This window comes from Suricata suricatta, chromosome 6, assembly GCF_006229205.1.
Source record: "Suricata suricatta isolate VVHF042 chromosome 6, meerkat_22Aug2017_6uvM2_HiC, whole genome shotgun sequence".
Classification (NCBI taxonomy): Eukaryota; Metazoa; Chordata; class Mammalia; order Carnivora; family Herpestidae; genus Suricata; species Suricata suricatta.
In genome coordinates, this window is record NC_043705.1 from 85693999 (window position 1) to 85713587 (window position 19589).

Here is a 19589-nt window from a genome sequence, read left to right on the forward strand (position 1 = left end):
TGTTATCAGGGTTGCTGGCTCTGGAGGCCAATAGCCTTGGCATCAGTCCCTTTGAAACTGTGACCTTGAGCAAGTGAGTTAACCCTTCTGAGCTTCTCTTTTGTCACGATGCACCTGCCCCATGGACTAGTAACAGAGGTTGGGTGAATATATACATAAAGGGCTTGGTGCCATGCCTGACAAGCAGAGGGCACTCAAGCAATTTCAGCTGTTATTCATGTTTGCAAATCTGAGTCTGTATGTTTCCCCATCCATCTAACCATCTACACATTCATCCATCTGTCCATCTGCCATCTATCCTTCCATCTACCTATTCTTCGTTCATTCATCTACTTACTTAGTGAGCTTTCACTCAGCTCTGCCCATGCTCTAGGTCCTATCACTGCTGACCCCTTGGTTATCCAAGATTAAAAGCAACACCAAACACAATAAAAACACACAGCCCTTGCACCCAAGGACCTCATATTTGAGTGGCAGGGACAGATCTGCATATCAGATCAGGGCTCTGTCAGGAGCCACTCAGGAAGGGCTGCTGAGGAGGGCTTGGTAAATGGTGAATGGGACATTTACAAGGTGGGGTCCAGGTTAAGGTGCTAACAAGATGTGGTATAGCAGCAGGGAAGCTGTTACTACCCTCTGGGGACAAAGGACAAGCTGTTACTGGATCCCTGCCAGAGCTGTGGTTGAGAGAGGCTGTGGCCTTAGTAAGAGGACATGAGGCACTGCCTAAGGGGGTGCCCAGTGGGGGGAAGCCAGGACTCAATACCCATCTCACTTGCTTCCCTGCTCTATCCTCTGCTGGTGCTTGGCATTCACTGAACCTACCAGATTCAGAAGGCAAAGGAGCTCAGCTGAGAGCGAGGGAAGGAGCGGGGGTGAGGAGGGGGGGTAAATGTGGAACTGTGGACAGGTAAACATGGTGTACACAGGCTGCATGGAGGGAAGATTCCGTGGGATGGCAGTGGAGGGCCCTGTGAAAGCTGATGAGAGATGGTGAGGGCTTCCTGGAGGATGCGACCTTGGTGTCTAGTGAGGAATAAGAGTTTTCCAGGTGGAAGAGGGGCAGACAGTGCCTCTGACATAGAGCTGCTTGAGCGTGAAGGTTTGTGAGCAAAGTATGGAGAACGGAGGGGATGGTGGAGCATCAATGCGCTGATGTGGGTGCAAGATAAAGGGGACAAACAGAGGCCCCCTGAGGAGTTGGGGAGGGCGTGCTGGTGGTCCCAGAGCAGACAGAGAAAGGGATGGGATTGGATGCTAATCCCAGGGCCAGCCAGGCCTCTTCCTCCCCACCCCCCACCCCAGGACTGAATTTCCCAGCAAGAGCAATTTTTGAAAAATTAATTTTTAATGACACCAGTAAGCCCTGAATATATTCTCCTTGTCAAAAATGAACCCACTACGGATCCATCACTCCCACTGCACAGCCCATCCCCCTTGGCTGGGGTTTGGTGTATGACTTCCAGTCCTTTGTCTGGTGGTTCACAGCTGGGAGTGATTTTGCCTTCCAGGGACACTTGGCAATGACTGGAGACATTTTTGTTTGTCACAACTGGGAGTTTGTGCTACTAGCATCCAGTAGGTAGAGGCCAAGGGTGCAGCTGAAAATCCTGTATTGCACAGGACGGGACCTCCCTACTCCCCCAGAAAAGAATTGTCTAACCCAATATGTTAACAGTACAGAAACTGAGAAATTTTGGTCTGGTCTAGGCTACGAGTTCTTAACTTCCCCCCTCACCTGCCCCAATATTGCCTTCCTGAAGAGTCTTTCAGACAGTTTTTTTCCTAAACACACCCTCCCAATGAAGTATTTTAATACTATAGATATATTGTTTATTTGCTTATGTACTCTGTGTATATCTGTGCTTTATACACAGGAAGGCTAAGATTTCTTAAGCCATGAAGAATCCATTTTTGACCCACTTGGAGGTCATATAACTACCACTGAGGATGTAGAGTGTGGGTACAGACCCAGGAACCACACTGTGTGTATGTGTGAATTTAAATATTAATGGTACCACATTGTATAAAGAGTTCTTTAAAATGGCGTTGCAAGCCAGAGATCATTTATCTTTTCACTTTTGGTTCTGCACACTATTCCATTTTGCGGAGCTCACATTATAGTCAACCATTCCCCTGCTTAAGAACATGTAGCCATTTCCAAGCTTTCCCTCCAAATATGAGCAATGCAGCAAACGTATTGTTCTTTAAATTAAACCATTTATTTTGAGATAATTGTAGATTCACATGAATTTGTAAGAAACAATACAGACAGATATCATGGATCCTTTACCCAGTTTCGCCACTGGTGACATCTTGAAAAATTACAATACAGTATCAAAACCAGGATTTTGGCATTGATACAGTCGAGATACAGAACATTCCATCACTGCCAGGTGCCTCATGTTGCCCTTTTATGGCCACACCCACTTTCTTGCTAGCCCCCCCCCCTTAGGCTTTGGCAATCAGAAAAATGTTCCCCACTTGTAACATTTCTCATTCCAAAGATGTGACATAAATGGGAGCATACAGTATGAAGTCTTTTGGGATTGACCTTTTGCACTCAGCAAAATTCTCTAGAGATTCAGCAGTGTGTCAGTAGTTGGTTCCTTTTTATTGCTGATCATTTTGCATGGCATGCATGGACAACAGCCTAACCAGTCACCCATGGAAGGACGTCTAGGTGTTTTCAAGTTTTGACTCTTATGAACAAACCTGCTATAAACATTCATGGACAGGTTTTTGGGCAAACATAAATTTTCATTTCTCCAGGGTAAACGCCTCGGAGTGTGACTGCTGAATCATATGGTAGTTGTACGTTTAGTTTATTAAAAGAGATTCCAAACTGTTTTCCAGAGTGGCCGAGTCATTTTCTGTTGCCACAGCAGTGAATGAGTGACCCAGTTTGCTTTGCATCCTCATTAGCATTTGGCATGGCCACCGTTTTTATGTTAGCCCTTTTGATAGGTGTCTAGTGTACCTCAGTGTGGGTTTAATTTGTATATCCCTGATGGTTAATGTTGAACATTGTTTCATGTGCTTGTTGGCCATCTGTATGTCTTTTTTGGTGAAATGTGTCTTCATGTCTTTTGCCTGTTTTCGGGTTGGATTGTTTATTATTTTACTGTAAGTTCTGAGAAGTTCTTTTGTTTTTGTTTTTGGTTAGGTTTACTGAGGTAAATTTTACATAATAAAAGTTTTCTTTGTAAGTGTACAGTTCTATGAGTTTTGACAAATGCATAGTCATGTGACCACCACTACCACAACAGTATATAAAACAGTTCCATCACCCCCCCCATACCCTCAATCCCTTTTTTTAGTTAACCCCACTCCCAGCAACAACTGATCCATTTTCTACCCGTATAGTTTTGTTTTTGCCTTTTCCAGAAATTCATATAATTGGAATCATAGAGTATGCAACCTTTTCAGTCTGCCTTCTTTCACTTAGCATAATGAATTTGAGCAGTTCTAAGAATACACACACACACACACACACACACACACACACACACACGAATGTCTATATAAACTATATCTGTGTGTGTGTGTGTGTGTGTGTGTGTGTGTATAGAAGATACTAGTTCTTTTGGATATATGTGGTTTGCCATATTTTCTTCTAGTCTGTACTTGAATTTTCATTCTATTAACAGGATCTTTCATAGAGAAAAACTTTTAAAATTTTAATGAGGCCCAATTTACCAAATTTTCCTTTTATGGATTATACTTTTGTGTTAAATCTAAGAACTCCTGGCTAGCTCTAGACCTTGAAGGTTTTCTTATGTGTTTTTTCCAAACAGTGTTATAGTATTCATTTTATTTATAAGTCCTTGATCTTTCTTTCTTTCTTTGTCCCTCCCTCCCTCCCTCCCTCCCTCCCTCCCTCCCTCCCTTCCTTCCTTCCTTCCTTCCTTCCTTCCTTCCTTCCTTCCTTCCTTCCTTCCTTCCTTCCCTCCTTCCCTCCCCTACCTTCCCCACCCCTCTCCTTCCTTTCTCTTCCCTTCCCTTCCTCTCCCCTCTCTCTCTCTGCTTCTGGATGTTAACTTGCTTTAGCACCACATGTTGAAATCCATTGATTGCTTTTGCACCTTGTCAAAAATCAGTTGTGTGTATTTGTGTGGGTCTATTTCTGGGTCCTCTATTCTGCTCCAAAGGTCTATATGTCTATCCCTCCACCAATCCCACATAGTCTTGGTAACTGTAGCTCTATGATAATTCTCAAAATCAAGTAGACCTATTTTTTTCACTTTCTTCTTTTCTTTTTAAAAGTTGCATTATTTATGGGGCACCTGGGTGGCACAGTCGGTTGAGTGTCTGACTTTTGATTTCGACTCAGGTCATGATCCCAGGGTTGGGAGATCAATTCCCACTCATGCTCTCTCTCTAAAATAAGCAATAAAATAAAATTGCATTATCTATGCTAGTTCTCTTGCCTTTCCATATAAAATTTAGGATAATTTTTTCTATATTTGCAAAAAACATTGCTTGGATTTTGATAGTAATTGTGTTAAATCTATGTATTACTTTGGGGTACAAATTAGCCTCTTTAGTATGTTGAATCTTACAATCCGTGAAGAGTATATATCTTTCCATTTATTTAAATCATCTTTGATTTTGTATCATCAGTATTTTGTAGTTTTCAGACTGCAAATCCCATACATGTTTGTTAGATTTATACCTAAGTATTTCTCTCTCTTTTTTTGAGTATTTTTACATAGTATTGTATTTGCAGTTTCACCAGCCATGTGTGCATAGTGAATATATAGAAATAAAACTCAATTTTGCATGTTTGTGTTCATTTGGTATCCTATGATCTTGCTGAGCTCATGTATTAGATCTAGGGTGCTTTGTTTTGTTTTTTTAGGTTACGTGGAGGTTTTTATTACATATGCAATCATATCATCTACAAATACCGACAGTTTTATTTATTCTCTTCTGGTCTGTCTGCCTTTTATTTCCTTTTTTGTTTCTTTATTGCACTGGCTTGAACTTCTAACACTATGTTGAAGAAGAGTGATGAGGTCAGACATCCTTGTTTTTTTCTCTGATCTTAGAGGAAACCATTCAATGCCTTTTTACCATCAATTATTATGTTAAGTGTAAATTTTGTGCAGATGCCTTTATTAAATTAAGGATATTTCCCATTTCTATTTTTCTGGGAATTTCGATCATGAATGACTGTTGAATTTTGTTAAATACTTTTTTGGGGCATCAATTAATGTAACATGTATTTTTCTTCAATCTATTATTATAGTGGGTTTCATTGACTATTTTCCAAATATTAGACTAATGTTTCATGGCATTTAATTCTTTCATATGCTGCAAATTCTACTTGCTAATATTTTAGCAAAATTTTTTACTTCTATATTCACAAGAGATACTAGTCTGTAAATTTTTTTGTACTGTCTTTATCTGATTTTGGTATCAGGGTAATACTTACTTTACGAAACAAATTGTAAAGTCTTTATATTTTTCTTTTCTATTTTCTGGAGGAGATTTTGTTGGATTGGTGTTAATTCTTTAGACATTTGGTAGAGTTCTCCAGTGAAGCTATCCAGGCCTGGAGATTTATTTTTTGGAAACTTCAAAATTATGAATTAATTGTCCTTAGGGAAGTTTTAGGGCTATTCAAATGATCTATTTCATATTTAGTGAGTTGGGGTAGTTTGTGTTTTTCAAAGAGTGAATCCATTTTACCTAAATTGTTTAATTTATGTGTTGAGAGTTGTTGTAGTATTCTTATTATCCTTTTATACTATAATTTCTTTTTAATTTTTTTTTTTTAATTTTGAGAAATGGAGAGACAGAGCAGGAGTGGGGGAGGGGCAGAGAGAGATGGAGACACAGAATCTAAAGCAGGCTCTGGGCTCTGAGCTGTCATCACAGAGCCTGATGTGGGGCTCGAACTCGTGAACCTTGAGATCATGACCTGAGCCAAAGCTGGACGCTTAACTGACTGAGCCACCCAGGTGCCCCAATCCTGTTATCTCTTATTATCCTATTATCTGCAGGATCTGTGATATTCTTAGTTTCATTCCTGATATTAGTAATTTGTGTCTTCTTTCACTTTTTCTTTGTTAATCTTGCCAGAGTTTTGTCAATTTTATTGTTCTTTTCAAGGAAACTGTTATTTCATTGGTTTTTATTTATTGTTTTGCTGTTTTCAATTTCATTGATTTATGCTGTTTTGCTTATTATTTCCTTTTATTTCCTTGCTTTGGGTTTATATTTGCTTTTCTTTTTCTAAATACTTGAGGTAGGAGCTTCAATAATTGATTTAAATCTTTTCTTCTTTCCTAATATATGCATTTAGTAATATAAAATTCTCTCTTAGCACTGCCTTAGTTTTGTTGCCACATTTGATATATTCTATTTACAATTTCACTCAGCTCAGTGCATTTTTCGACATCCCTTGAGACCATCTCTTTGACCCACGGATTATTTAGAAGTGCTGCTTAGTTCCCATATGTTTAGAGATTTTTCTGTTATCTTTCTGTTATTGCTTTCTATTTTTACTTCATTATGTTCGGAGAGCATACTCTCTATGATTTCAATTGTTTAAAATCTGTTGGCTTTTTTTTAATGGTCCAGGATATGGTCTACCTTACTATATGTTCTGTGGGCACATGGGTGCGTATTCTGCTGTAATTGAGTAGAGTATTCTATAAATGTTCATTCTTCTCATTGCTGGTGATGTTCTTTAATGTCCTTGGTGTTTTCTGTCTAGTTGTTCCATAAGTTACTGAGAGAGTATGTCTCCAAATATAATTGTGGATTTAGGGGCACCTGAGTGACTTAGTCAGTTGAGTGTCTGACTCTTGATTTCAGCTTAGGTCATGATCCCAGGGTCATGGAATAGAGACACACATTGAGCATGGATCCTGCTTAAGATTCTCTCTCTCTCTTCCTCTGCCCTCTTCCCTACTTGTGTACATGCTCTCTCTCTTTCTCTCTAAAATAAAAACTAGAGGTGCCTGTGTGACTCAGTCAGTTAAGCTTTGGCCAAGTCATGATCTCATGGTTTGCAAGTTTGAGACCCGTGTTGGGCTCTGTGCTGACAGCTCAGAGCCTGGAGCCTGCTTCAGATTCTGTGTCTCCCTATTTCTCTGCCTCTCCCTTGCTCATGCGCTCTCTCTCTCTCTCTCTCTCTCTCTCTCAAAAATAAATAAACATTAAAAAAATAAAAACTTTTAGATTTGGAGTGCTTGAGTGGCTCATTTGGCTAAGTGTCTGACTCTTGATTTCTTTTTTTTAAATTTTTTAAAATGTTTTTCATTTACTTTTGAGAGAGAGAGAGACAGTTCAAGCAGGGGAGGGGCAGAGAGAGAGGGAGACACAGACTCTGAAGCAGGCTCCAGGCTCTGAGCTGTCAGCACAGAGCCTAATGCAGGGCTCAAACCCATGGACTGCGAGATCATGACCTGAGCTGAAGTCAGACCCTTAACAGACTGAGCCACCCAGGCACCCCGACTCTTGATTTCAACTTAATTCATGATCTCATGGGAATGAGATTGAGCCCCACATTGGGCTCTGGGCTGGGAATGGAGCCTGCTTAAGAGTCTCTCTCTCTCTCTCTCTCTCTCTCTCTCTCTCTTTCTCTCTCTCTCTCTCTCTCTCTTCTTCTGCCTCTTCCCTGTTCACAGCATGTGCCCTCTTTTCCCCCCTAAAAATAAAATTAAAAATATAATAATTGTGTATTTATATATTGTTTTGACCTTCAGTTGCCTTATGTTTTGCTTTATGTATTTTATAGTTGTGTTTTTGGTATATACACTGAAAGGCTTCTTCTTGGTGGACTTACCCCTTGATCCTTATAGGATATCCTTCTCTGTCTCTTGTAATTATCTTTGTTCTGAAGTCACTGCGTCTGGTATCACTATCACCACTCTTGCTTAATGTAGAAAACTTGGCAAGAGAAAAAAATATATATTGTATTTACCCATATTTTTGCTTACCCTTTTATTCCTTCCTGATACTTCAAGATTTCTTTGATCATTTCCTGTTTAGGGAACTATCTTTAGTCATTCATTTAGGTTAGTTTTGCTGGTGGCAAATTCCCTCAGTTTTCCTTTATCTGAGAATGACTTGATTTCCCTTTCATTCCTGAAGAACATGTTTGATGTATGTAGTTTTTTTTTTTCTCTTGGCACTGTTGTGCCTCTTCTTTCTTATACTGTCATTAAAATAGCTTTTCCTCTATAAGTGAAGTGATATCTCTGATTTCATTCCTATGTCTTGACTGGGGTTTGGTCAGCTTCTTGGAACTGCAGGCTTATGTCTCTTGCCAAGTTTGCAAAGTTTTTAGCCATTATTTCTTCTAATTCTTTTCCAGCTCTGCTCTCTTTTTCTTCACGTTCTGTGACTCTGAAGATGTCAATGTTCAGTCTTTGTTTAAAGTCCCATATGTCCCTGAGGTTCTGTTAGCTATTTTTCAATCTATTTTCTCTCTGTTGTTCAGATTGGGTAATTTATATTCTGTTTTCAGGTTCTCTGACTCTTCTGTATTTTAAATTGTTGACCTATTCACTGAGTTTTAATTTTTCAGTTATAGGTATTTTTTAGTTCTCAAATTTCCATTTGATCTTTTTTTATACTTTTTAAAATTATTTTTTTAATGTTTATTCATTTTTTGAGAGAGAGACAGAGCGTGAGTGGGGGAGAAGCAGAGAGACAGGGAGACACAGAATCCAAAGCAGACTCCAGGCTCTGAGCTGTCAGCACAGAGCCCAAGGCAAGGCTCCAACTCATGAACCATGAGATCATGACCTGGCCTAAATCAGACGCTTAAGTGACTGAGCTACCCAGGCTCCCCTGGGTTTTTTATACTTTTAATTGATCTTCTAAGGCTTTTAATTTCTTTGCTCCACCTTCTATTTTTTCATTTAATTTAAGCATGTTCATGATTGCTTGTTGAAGCATTTTTAGGATAGCTGCTTTAAAATCCTTGCCATGTGATGTTAACATCTATGTCATATTAGTGTTGGCATCTGTTGATGACTTTCCTCTTTCAATTTGAGATCTTACTGATTTTTGGTATAACAAATAATTTGACTGAAACTTAGAAATTTGGGGTATCATGACATGGGATGCCACATGTTATGTAAACCCTTTATTTTCGCTGACTTCTTCCGAGGATTCTCTGTCAATGGAAGTGGGTGCTGCCTTGTTATTGTCAATGGAAGTAGAAGTCCGGATTCCCTCTCCAGCCTCCTTTGTTACCCAAGGTTGGGGGGACTCCCCATTGCTGTTGGGTGTATATGGGGTGTCTGGCTCCCAATGTGGTCTCCACTGACACCTCCACTGACCCATGGGCAGACAAGGGGCTCATATCTTCTTCCTGTGTGGTCTTCTCTGACATCCACTGGGGTTGATGGTTGGAGCATTGGACACCTTCTAAACTGGTGAGGATGGAGCTCAAGGCTCCCCACTTGGTCTTTGCTGGTGTGGGGGAGGGTAGGACTAGAGTGCTTATGTAGTAGACTGGTTATTGTCTAAAAGTTCTCTGTCTTTCTAGCCCACCCATTTCCTGATCCTTTGGCTAGAAAAAGCAAGCTTTTGTTGGACTTTTGTTTGGTTTTGGTTTGGTGGAATCTTTAGCTTCGAGTCTGGGATATATGAAGCTAAAAGAAAACCCAAGAACTCACCAATCTGTTGTTCCTTGAGTCTTGAGGTTTCTCACCAATCTTCTTTGTTCTCCCCACCTTTCAGAATCTTTTAATGTAATATATAAAAATATTTATTTAATGTAATATATATTTAATGTAATATATAGTGCATCCAGAGAAAAGTACACGTACTCCATCTTCCTGGAGATGCAAATCCTCTTTTATTGATTTATTGATTTAGTTTTTTAAGTTTATTTATTTTTAGAGAGAGAGAGAGAGAGAGAGAGAGAGGGAGGAGGAGGGGCAGAGAGAGAGGGAGAGAGAGAATCCCAAGCAGGCTCTGTGTTGTTAGCACAGAGCCTGATGCAGGGCTCCAACTCACAAACTGTGAGATCATGACCTGAGCCAAAGTCAAATGCTTAACCGACCACCCAGGCAGGCGCTCCTTATTGATTTATGTTTAAACATTCCTCCCTGTGCAGACTTGGAAATGAATTTCTAGGGTGAATACTGAACAGTGAAATCTCGGTGTCATAGGCTATGTGTGTTTGTGTGTGTGTGCATTGCATGTGAGTGAGTGAGGGGCAGAGAGAGGGAGATGGAGGATCTGAAACTGGCCCCATGCTGTCAGCGCAGAGCCCAATGTGGGGCTCAAACTCACGAACCATGAGATCATGACCTGAGCTTAACTGACTGAGCCACCCCATCGCCCCTAGGCTCTGTGTATTTTAAGTTTTGAATTACACTCCAAGATGCCAGTTTATACTCCCACTAGCAGGGTATGTGTGTGTCCTTCTCCCTCCCCATATCTTGACTATGTACCATTGTCAAACTTTAAAACTAGTACTACCTTGGGTGAAAAAATAATATTTCATTGTTTAATGCTGCAATGTCTTTGATTATTGTGAGGGTAAATATTCTTTACATGGACTCATTGACTGATTACATGAATTTTACATTCTAAAGAGGAAGAGAGACAAAAAGCAAGCAAACAAATTAACCAGGTATTTTTATTTTTTCTTTCTTTATTAAAAATTTTAAAAATGTTTTTATTTATTTTTGAGAGAGAGAGACAGAGAGACAGAGCTTGAGTGGGGAAGGGGCACAGAGAAAAGGAGACACAGAATCCGAAGCAGGCTCCAGGCTCTGAGCTGTCAGTGCAGAGCCTGATGCAGGGCTTGAACCCGTGAACCTCAAGATCATGACCTGAGCTGAAGTTGGACACTCAACCGACTGAGCCACCGAGGTGTCCCAACCAGCTAACTTTAAAGAATGATAAATATTATGAAGAAAATAAAACACAGTAGTGGGAAAAGTATAGGGGGATCAAGGGACTTGGGGCTAAAGGAAAAAGTGTAACCATGAGAGGTAGTAACATCAGTTTTTTTTGGGTGGAGCCAGGGTTGTGTAAGGGGGATATACCCTTCATAGCAGGAGTCTGTTTAGAGGCTTATGGAGGGGGGCCACATCCAGATGTGGGGGAGTAAGAGGTCAGAGATGGTGCTTACATGTCTAGGTGGTGTCATTCAGCAGCACTGAAGGGAGCCTTTAGGTTAGAACTCTGAAGAGCAGTAGTAGCTTGGGGTCTTATAACCACAGTGCTATCTTATCAATGGCCAGCAAATGCTGCATGTAGTTTTGTGGGGTATGCAAAACAGGCAGTCCCTAAGTGACTAAAAGTCTGCTTGTTTGGACTATTGTGAAATTTGAGTTTGACACTGGCAGGCTTTTGGGCTAATGAGTCTCAACCTGCTGTGAAGAAATGACCTAGGGGCCAATATACAGGGGCATCTTTGGGTCATTTATATAAAAAAGAATTATGGGGACTGGGGAGAGGACTGTTTTAGATGGAACAGTCAGGGAGAGTTTCTCTGAAGAGGTGACATTTGAGCTGACACCTGAGGAATGACGAGGGGGCAGGTGTGGGAAGGTACAAAGGCTTTGGAAGTTAGGAAAAGCTTAGCATGTGTGTTCAAGAGATAGAATGAGGCCAGAGGGCCTGGAGCTGAGTGAACAGAGCTGGGACGGCAATAGGAGAGATGAGATGGGGGCAGGGGCCAGATGCTGCTGCTATGCCAGAATAAAGAGTGGATTTCTATTCTAAGCACAGTACGAAGTCATTGGAGGATTTTGATTAATATTTTAAATATTCCGGTTTATATTTGGAAAAACTCAGGCTGTCATGTGGAGAGTGGAGGAGTGGGGGGACAAGGAAAACAGGGAGACCAATGAGGGAGCTCTAGGTAAGAGAAAATGGTGGTCTGAATTGGGAGGTCGTGTGGAAGTGGGCAGATGGCGGAGGCGGAATGGAACTAGCATCCTTGGTGATGGATGGCATGGGAGACATGAGGAATGGAGATAATTAAGGATGGTCCAGGGGGTGGGGTTCTATTTCTGAGATGGAGTAGACCAGGAGAGGAGTGAGTTTGGAGGAGATCAAGAATTGCCAGTGGGAGTCTCATCCTTTCTGTGGGGTGGGGGCCAGAGGGCCAGATGATCCTATACTGGGCTGTCTGCTCTAGAGATCACCTACTCCTGTTTGTAGATTTAATGGGGGCCTTTCACTATGTGCCGAAGACTCAGGGGACTCTGTGTAGCCAACCAAGAAAATGAAAAACGAGACTTTAAACCGTCATTTAATCAAGGAGCAAAAATAAATTCTTAATTAGCCTCTGCAAACTGCATATCAATTTCAGTTCTATTTAAACAGCTTTTTTGCTGATTGCAGGGTGGTGGTGGGTGGTTGGGAGAGAGAGAGAATGGGAAGTGGACGTGCCTTGCGCGGTGCGGGATATTCCCTCGTCTTGCTCTCTCAGCAAGTCCATCAGGTAGTTTCTGTCATCCTCACCTTACAAATGGAGAAGCTGAGTCTGAAGAGGGGAAATGACTTGTCCAGAGTCTCACGGCTGGTAAGCAGCAAAACCAGGATCAGGCTGAGGCTTTTGGACTCCAGAGCCTCCTGCATTATTTTGCCATTCCTGTCATGTGACCACAAATACACATTTCTTCATTTTCTTTACATTGGCTTCAATTAAAATCCAGACCTGACAGACCTGAAGGTGTCAGTCACTAGGGAAGTAGCCTCCCCACTGGTTTAAGGCTATGGCCACACATTCTCAGGCTCTTTCAAGGCCTCCGAGAGGTTCGCCCTGTCACTGGGCATTGGCAGTGCCTCCTGGTCACCACAGAGATGCTCCCAGTCCCAGCTCCAGCAGAACTCGTGGCTTCCCTGCCACTCTCAGTTCTCCCAGCTCTTCACTGAAGACTCATGCACCTTTGCCTTCCCACCCTGCCTCAGCCTTCCTGCAAGTCAGGGAGCAGGGATTTGCTACCTTGTTTGAGATGCAGGAGGAGAAAAAACACAGGTGCAAAACTAAAACGATTATCTCCATCAATTATCCTGAAACACATCTTCTTGCCCCCAGCTGGGGGCTGAGGCTGCCCCAGGTTCTGGGTGTAGCAAGTTGAAATTTGTCAGAACAGCCCACACTGGTACCAAGCCAGGGGGCTTGTTTTCCTTTTTAACATTTTATTATGGAGATTTCAAACTTATACTGAAGTAGAGAAATAGTATAATAAACCCTCCTGTGTCCATCATCCCTGTTTCGACAGCTCCCGGCCAATTCTGTTTAATCTATACCTCCACCTACTCTCTCCCTTCCATATTATCTTGAAGTGAATCCCAGGCATCATTTCACTTCATCCATAAATATTTCAGTTTGTGTCTTTAAGAAGGAAGGAGAGACAGATTTGTAAATAGAGAAAAACTTCTCAACTGAAAACCGTTGCTTATTTGAAAATGGGAGACTGTGACCTTACAGTGAGGGATGAGAGACTCCAAGCTCTTGCTGGCCCTAGTACAGTGCATGTCAATCAAGTCCTGTCCCTCACTGCTTCCCTTTCCTCATAGCAAATGCAAATGGGGGTTCCCACTTTAGAGATGAGAAAACTGAGGCCCAGAGAGGAGCAGGATTTGTCCAAGATTATAAGGCTTTATACTACACGGGCTAGCTGGAGACACATGGGCCACTTAGGCAGGTTAATACACAGGGTTCTTTCAAGTCAGTATTTTCTAAATACTTGGTCAATATTGATTTAGGGGTGAGGCTGGGTACTGCAGGAGGAGAATGGAGAGAAGAGATTCTTGTGACAGACTCAACTGGTCCCCTATTCTTGTAGTTCTGTTCTGGTCCCAACTTGCACAACCCGCAGAACCAAACCCTGAAGTTAATCTGTCCACTCTCCTTTGAGGCCAGTTCGGCAACCATCTGTTGTTCTTCAGTTTGTCCTGAGAGGTGGTGTGTGTGTGTGTGTGTGTGTGTGTGTGTGTGTGTGTGTGTGACTTTTAACCCAGACTGCTTCTTCAGTGATTCCTCCCAACCCCACAGGGTTCCTTCACTGAGGTGAGTTGCGGTGAACCAACCAGGACTATTTCAAGTGGCACTGAGGAAACTCAACTACCTCAGCAAAAAGGGTCGAAGCGAGTCCAAAAGATTCTCTCCTCCAGGAATGGCTGGATCCAGGGGAAATCTTTACTTCCCTTCTTGGCCTTGCTTAACTGGGTATTGGCTACCTTCTCAAGCAGGCTGTGCCCCCCTGGTGCAAGATGGTGGTCGAGTTCTGACCCATATTGTCTCCTTTTATGAGCCCAGCAGGAGAGAGTCTCTTTCCTGACTCTCATTGGCTCATTTTGGGTCATGTGCCTATGTCGAAGCCAATCATCATGGCCCAGAGTTGAGATATACTGGTTGGATTAGATGCAGGTCATCTGTGGTGGGTCAGCATCTTCCAATCCCTGGTGGAGCGAGACTAGAGGGGTTTGCACTCCCCGGGAGAGAATTAGTAGGCTGTTACTGAAAAACGGGATGAATGATAAACTGGCAAGCAACAGATTTCCACTGTCCAGTTGTATTTCCAGAAATATTTAAGTGTCCCTTAGTTGTGCTGTGGCCTTGGCAATCACCAGCTGTTTGTCCCTGATTGCAGCAGTGTTTGTGTTAGAGGGAGTAATTTAGAACAGGAGGCTCCCAGCTCTCAGCCCAGTGCTCTTCATGTCATTTCTGTCCCACTCTCTGTGGGTGTGGTCAGGGGACAAACTGCCCTATGCTTGCATCCCTGGGGCAGACCTGCCTCCCATCTTGGCCAAAAGCAACTCCCTGCCTCCTAGACTGGGGATGAGGAACCGTTTCCTGTCTACGATCTTGAACACGCTCTTCATGTTTCTGAGCCTAAGTTTCATAGTTTGGAACATCTGTGAAATGGAACTAATGGTGATGCTGACCTTCTAGGGCTGTGAGATGCTGAACTGAGCTTGTGACTTGTAAATGATTATAAAAATGGAAATACTAATACTATTACTATTTCTGCTGCTTCTTCCTCTCAGGAAGTATTCTTTTTCTCAATTCCCCTTCTCCTCCATGCCTCCCAGGGGAGCAGCGACTTGCTCAGGGCTTTGATGGAGATGAGTGTTGATGGCTTGGAAGCTTTCAGAGACGCCCACTCTTCCTCCTCCCATCCTGCTGAGCTGACAATTTCACATGACATCAATTCCTCTGACAGCCGTGTAAACAGATGGTGGTCCCTGCTGCCCGGGGTGCTGGGGAGCGATACCATGGTAACCTGCTAAACTGTGACAGGTGCCAGGATGGTGGGAAATCCAGGACCTTCAGACAGGCACACACATGCTCCAGCAGCAGGGCCTGAGTTGTGGATTTATCTCAGACACAATGGGCCAAGGTTGGGCTGGTGTGGCAGCAAGGCTGTAGGCTTGAGTCTGGACTCTCCTCCTCCTTCACTGTGTGGCCATGGCTGAATTTCTTCCTCCCTTCTGGCCCACAATGGGTAATTAGCCCCACCCCAGAGTAGCAAGGATATGGGCCTGGAAGTGCTTTGCTCCGGGATGGGGTGTTTTTGGTGCCCAATAAATGTCTGTTGAGTGAATAAGCAAATGAATGAATGGGGCCTGTAGGATCAGTTCCCTGGAAGCTGGCTGGAGACAGGGCCCTTGCAGGTCCTGGTTGGAAGAAGACACAGGGTGCGAATGGGATCTGAGAGCGCAAGATGCTGGGATGGAAGCTTCCAGGAGCCACCCCTGCTTCTTCTCCGAATAGGTGGGAACTATTGATTTGCAAGTAGTGGGATCTCCATTCCCAATCAGCATCCCCCTTACCCCAGAGCAGGGAGAGTAAATTAGCACTCCCAGCTAGAAAACTGGTGAGTGGGCTTGTGGAATCATAGCTTTGACTAAATCTGCCTGCTTGCCTCAGTTTCCCCAACTGTCCTCTCATCTCCGCTGGACTTGAAGCTCTGGTTTAAGCCATGGTCTATTCCAAGCTCAGAAAGAGGCAGTAATTTGTCTAAGGCCATCCAACTATCTATACAAACCACCTGGGGAAGGGGCAGCCTCCCTCTTCTGCAGTCAGGCCACTTTGCTGGAAGGGTTCTCCTCAGCTTTCCATCAGCTGGAAATGCTGTGAGTGCTGCTCTTTCCCATGGCTGCCCTAGACCATCCCTACTCCCTCTTCTCTCTCATTGTCCTCCTCTTATTCCACATGCCTTGTGGCTGGGTCTGCCCCCCGCTAAAACAGGAGTACTTCAAAGACACAAGAAGGCTTAGTCTCCCACTCACTGGCTGTGACCTTGGGCAAGTGACTTCACCTTTACAAGTCAATTTCTTCATACAGAAAAGGGAAAGTTGATGTGGATGGATTAAATTAGATAATACCTGCAAAAAAGTGCATAAAATAGTGCCTGGCATGTAGCAACCTTTCAGTAAATAGTGATTTTGGTATTAAGTGGAGGAGATTCTCATCCTCTATGGGAAGATTGCTTTCCACACATGGGATTAACTTTAGGCAAGATTCAGGGTGGAAAAAGCACAGGTGTGGGAGGCAGCTGGATATGGGTCAAGGTGTATGACTTTGGATGAGCCACTTACCTTCTCTGAGGATTTGGGAAACAGGGCTAACGATCCCCACCTGCAGAGCTATTGAGGTTGGGTGGACACCTAGAGCAGGGCCTTGGTACATGCCAACATGATGTCATTTGTGATAAGCTTTCCTGGAATAAGGATAATTTCAAAGCCCTTGTGTGCCAAAACCACCCAAGGCAAGGATTGCTCATACTGCATTCCTGGAAGGTGACAGTTTGGCTTCAGCTTGCATACCCCTAATGATGGGAAATTCATTCCTGATGAGTTAGAAGCTTTGCTAGAAGCTCATCTTCTGTGGAGTTCAGACTTGCCTCTGTGTGGGCTTCCCCTCTGGAGTCTCCAGTTCTGCCCTCAGGGCTGCCAGGACCAACTGTCCCTCTGCTTTCTTGCTTGGCAACCTGCTCCTCTGAGCCAAGGAGAATCAGAATGAAGGAGACGGCCCAAGCATCCCCACCCCCTGTCTCCCAAAGAGCTTTCTGACCTTGTTGGCCAGGCTGGAAAGTTTGAGAGCTGGCAGGCAAGCATGAAAGATTGTCCTTGGGTAGGCTAAGTGGCCCATCTGTCCTGGCTGAGTCCCAGGGCGGACCCACGGTGGAGGACCAAAACATGGCCGGGCCCAGCATGGAGACCAGAGTGTGAGCTGTCACAGTCTCACAGGTCCAGGTATGGGTCTAGCTCCCCTGGTTATGGCTGGGTGGGGAGCATGAAACCAATTTCTGCATCACAGGGTTCTTTTAAGAATTAAATGATCAGAGATATCTTAATATCTAACATGGTTTTTGGAATCCTGTAATGATCATTGTTTTTGGAACCTGTAATCAGTGAAAGGGTTAATGTGCTCCAAAGAGAAGCTTCAAATAAGCCAAGCTTTTAAACTTCATTACTCTTTTAGCTTCAAAGTTTTTTTTTTGTAAATTATTTTATGCTTCTTTCACAATTCATCGGTTTAGGGCAAGTTGGCTGTCTTAATAACAGCACGAAGAAAATGTTGATAAGGTTCTTCCAATAACAGATACTTCTCTGGCAGGGAAGCAGCATCAAAACAATTTCTGGAGAATTCTAGTCTTCCTTTTTGGCTTTCTAATGAAGTCAGCACTTCTAGACCTTCTTCCATGGCTCTATTAGCCACCCTGATGTCTTATGGCTCCTGCCTTCCCAGAGGAGACAGAGCTACTGAAAGGGCTGTGAAGACCCCCTAGAAAGAAGGAAGAAGGCTGTAAACCCACCCTACTTGTGTTAGAGCTCAGAGTGTTTACTTTCCCCACTTTATCTTCATTTCTATTATACATTATTAAACTCATAGGCGCCACAGGAACAGAGATGGGGGAACACACAGATGGAGCAGGATAGGACTCCCAATCCTTTCTCTTTGTTCTGGTCCTGAACAAGCTAGGGAATCCAGAACTTAACACTGTGACATGGAAGAGGGCCCTCACTGGACCATGCTAGCTTCCTAATCTTGGACTTCTAGCCTCCAGAATTGTGAGAAATAAATTTTTGTTGTTTATAAGTCACCCAGTCTGTGGTATTTGGTTACAGCAACCCAGGTAGACTAAGACAAAGGATCACTGCCAGAGGGGTTCCTGGAGGGGGTGTGGTCAGCCAGGGACTCCTGACCACTTCTTCATTTCCCTGCAAAAAGGATCAGGAAATGGGAAAAATCACAGGCAAAGGTGAAGAAATGAGAGTTCTAGTCTTATCTGCACTGCTGAGTGGCTACATGTCTTTGGACACAGGACTTCCCTCTCTGGACCTCCATTTCCACACATGTTAAATCACAGGGTCGGACTAATTGATCATAATAATCTACAAGTCATTGTTATTTGGGTGCTTTGCATGGATTGGATTCTGAGTTAAGTGTATCACATAAATGATCTGTTTTTATTCTCCCACCAAATCTGAGTTTCTTTGGAGAATCCAAGTGTCAATAAAGATCATATTAAATCTTAGGCCTTTTGTGTATCTGAAAGTTATTCTAGGCACAATTTTATATATTTGCAGACATCAGCCTTTTGATAGAGAACAAGGAATTTCCAATTAGATACACTATCAGTTAGGATTAGGTGTTGGTGTATGTAATGGAAATCCCAAAAGTAACAGAGGCTTAAACACATGAAGATTTATTTTATTGCATCAAAGTAGTGCAGCACTGGTATGCATGCTCCAGGAACTCATTTAGAACCCAGACTCCTTCCATGTTTATGCTCTACTGCACAAATCTTCTGTCCTCAAGGTCACCACATGGCCCAAGAAGACTCCAGGAGCTCCAACCATCACAACTCCTCTGGAGGCTCAAGGAAGAGGAAGAGAGGAAGGACTGGATGGGCTGTACTTTGGCTGAGTCAATTCCCTTTAGGCAGTCTTCCTGGAATGCTTACAATTTGCTTCCACTTGCACATCATTGGCCAGAACTCAGTCATGTGGTTACAGCTACCTGCAAGGGGAGGATGGGAAATGTAGTCTTTTAACTGGGTATATTGCTACCCCGAATAAAATTTAGATTTTGTTTGCAAGGAAGAATGGAGGAAAGAACACTGGCTGGCCGATGTGTGTCTCTGTTGCAGATGCTTATGTGTAAAGGACTGTATGTATAATCACAAACCAGGCAGACCATTTTGCAGATGTATTAATGTAGTTATTTAACATAAAATACCAATATCTGTATCAGGTCGGTTTCTTTTGATTGCGAGCGACAGAAGCCATATTTCTAACCCGCTTAAACAATAAGGACATTTATAACGCCACATATTTCACTTACAGAGGCAGGGTTAGCTTCAGGGCTGGTTGATTCAGCAGTTCAACAATATCACTAAGCCTGAGGTCTGTCCATCTATCACTTGTCTTTTATTAGTGTTGGCTTCATCAGAAGCAACTGGCTACAGTGGTTCCAGGAATTATATCCAGACTCAATAATACCCAGGCAAATACAGGGGGATATTATTTCCAGCAGCTCTTTCTTAGATGCTACAAAATGTCCAGAAAAGTTTCTCATGCCTCAGTGGCCAGCACTGGTTTATAGTCTACTCCTTGACAAATCCTTGGCAAGGAGGAAGGGC

General features: G+C 43.0%; 1 protein-coding gene and 1 long non-coding RNA gene across 2 annotated transcripts in view; one reads left to right on the top strand and one right to left on the bottom strand.

The window, feature by feature from the left end:
* The window catches only part of LOC115294791, a 58858-nt gene that overhangs the window by 12984 nt on the left and 26285 nt on the right, over nt 1–19589 (top strand). The window lies entirely within an intron of this gene.
* HRH2 (histamine receptor H2) overlaps nt 18669–19589 on the bottom strand; it is a 77817-nt gene continuing 76896 nt past the window's right edge. Inside the window, exon 3 of the mRNA XM_029942829.1 lies at nt 18669–18967. Within this exon, the coding sequence (XP_029798689.1) occupies nt 18964–18967 (4 nt within the window). The 3' untranslated portion in view covers nt 18669–18963. The remainder of the gene's footprint in view (nt 18968–19589) is intronic.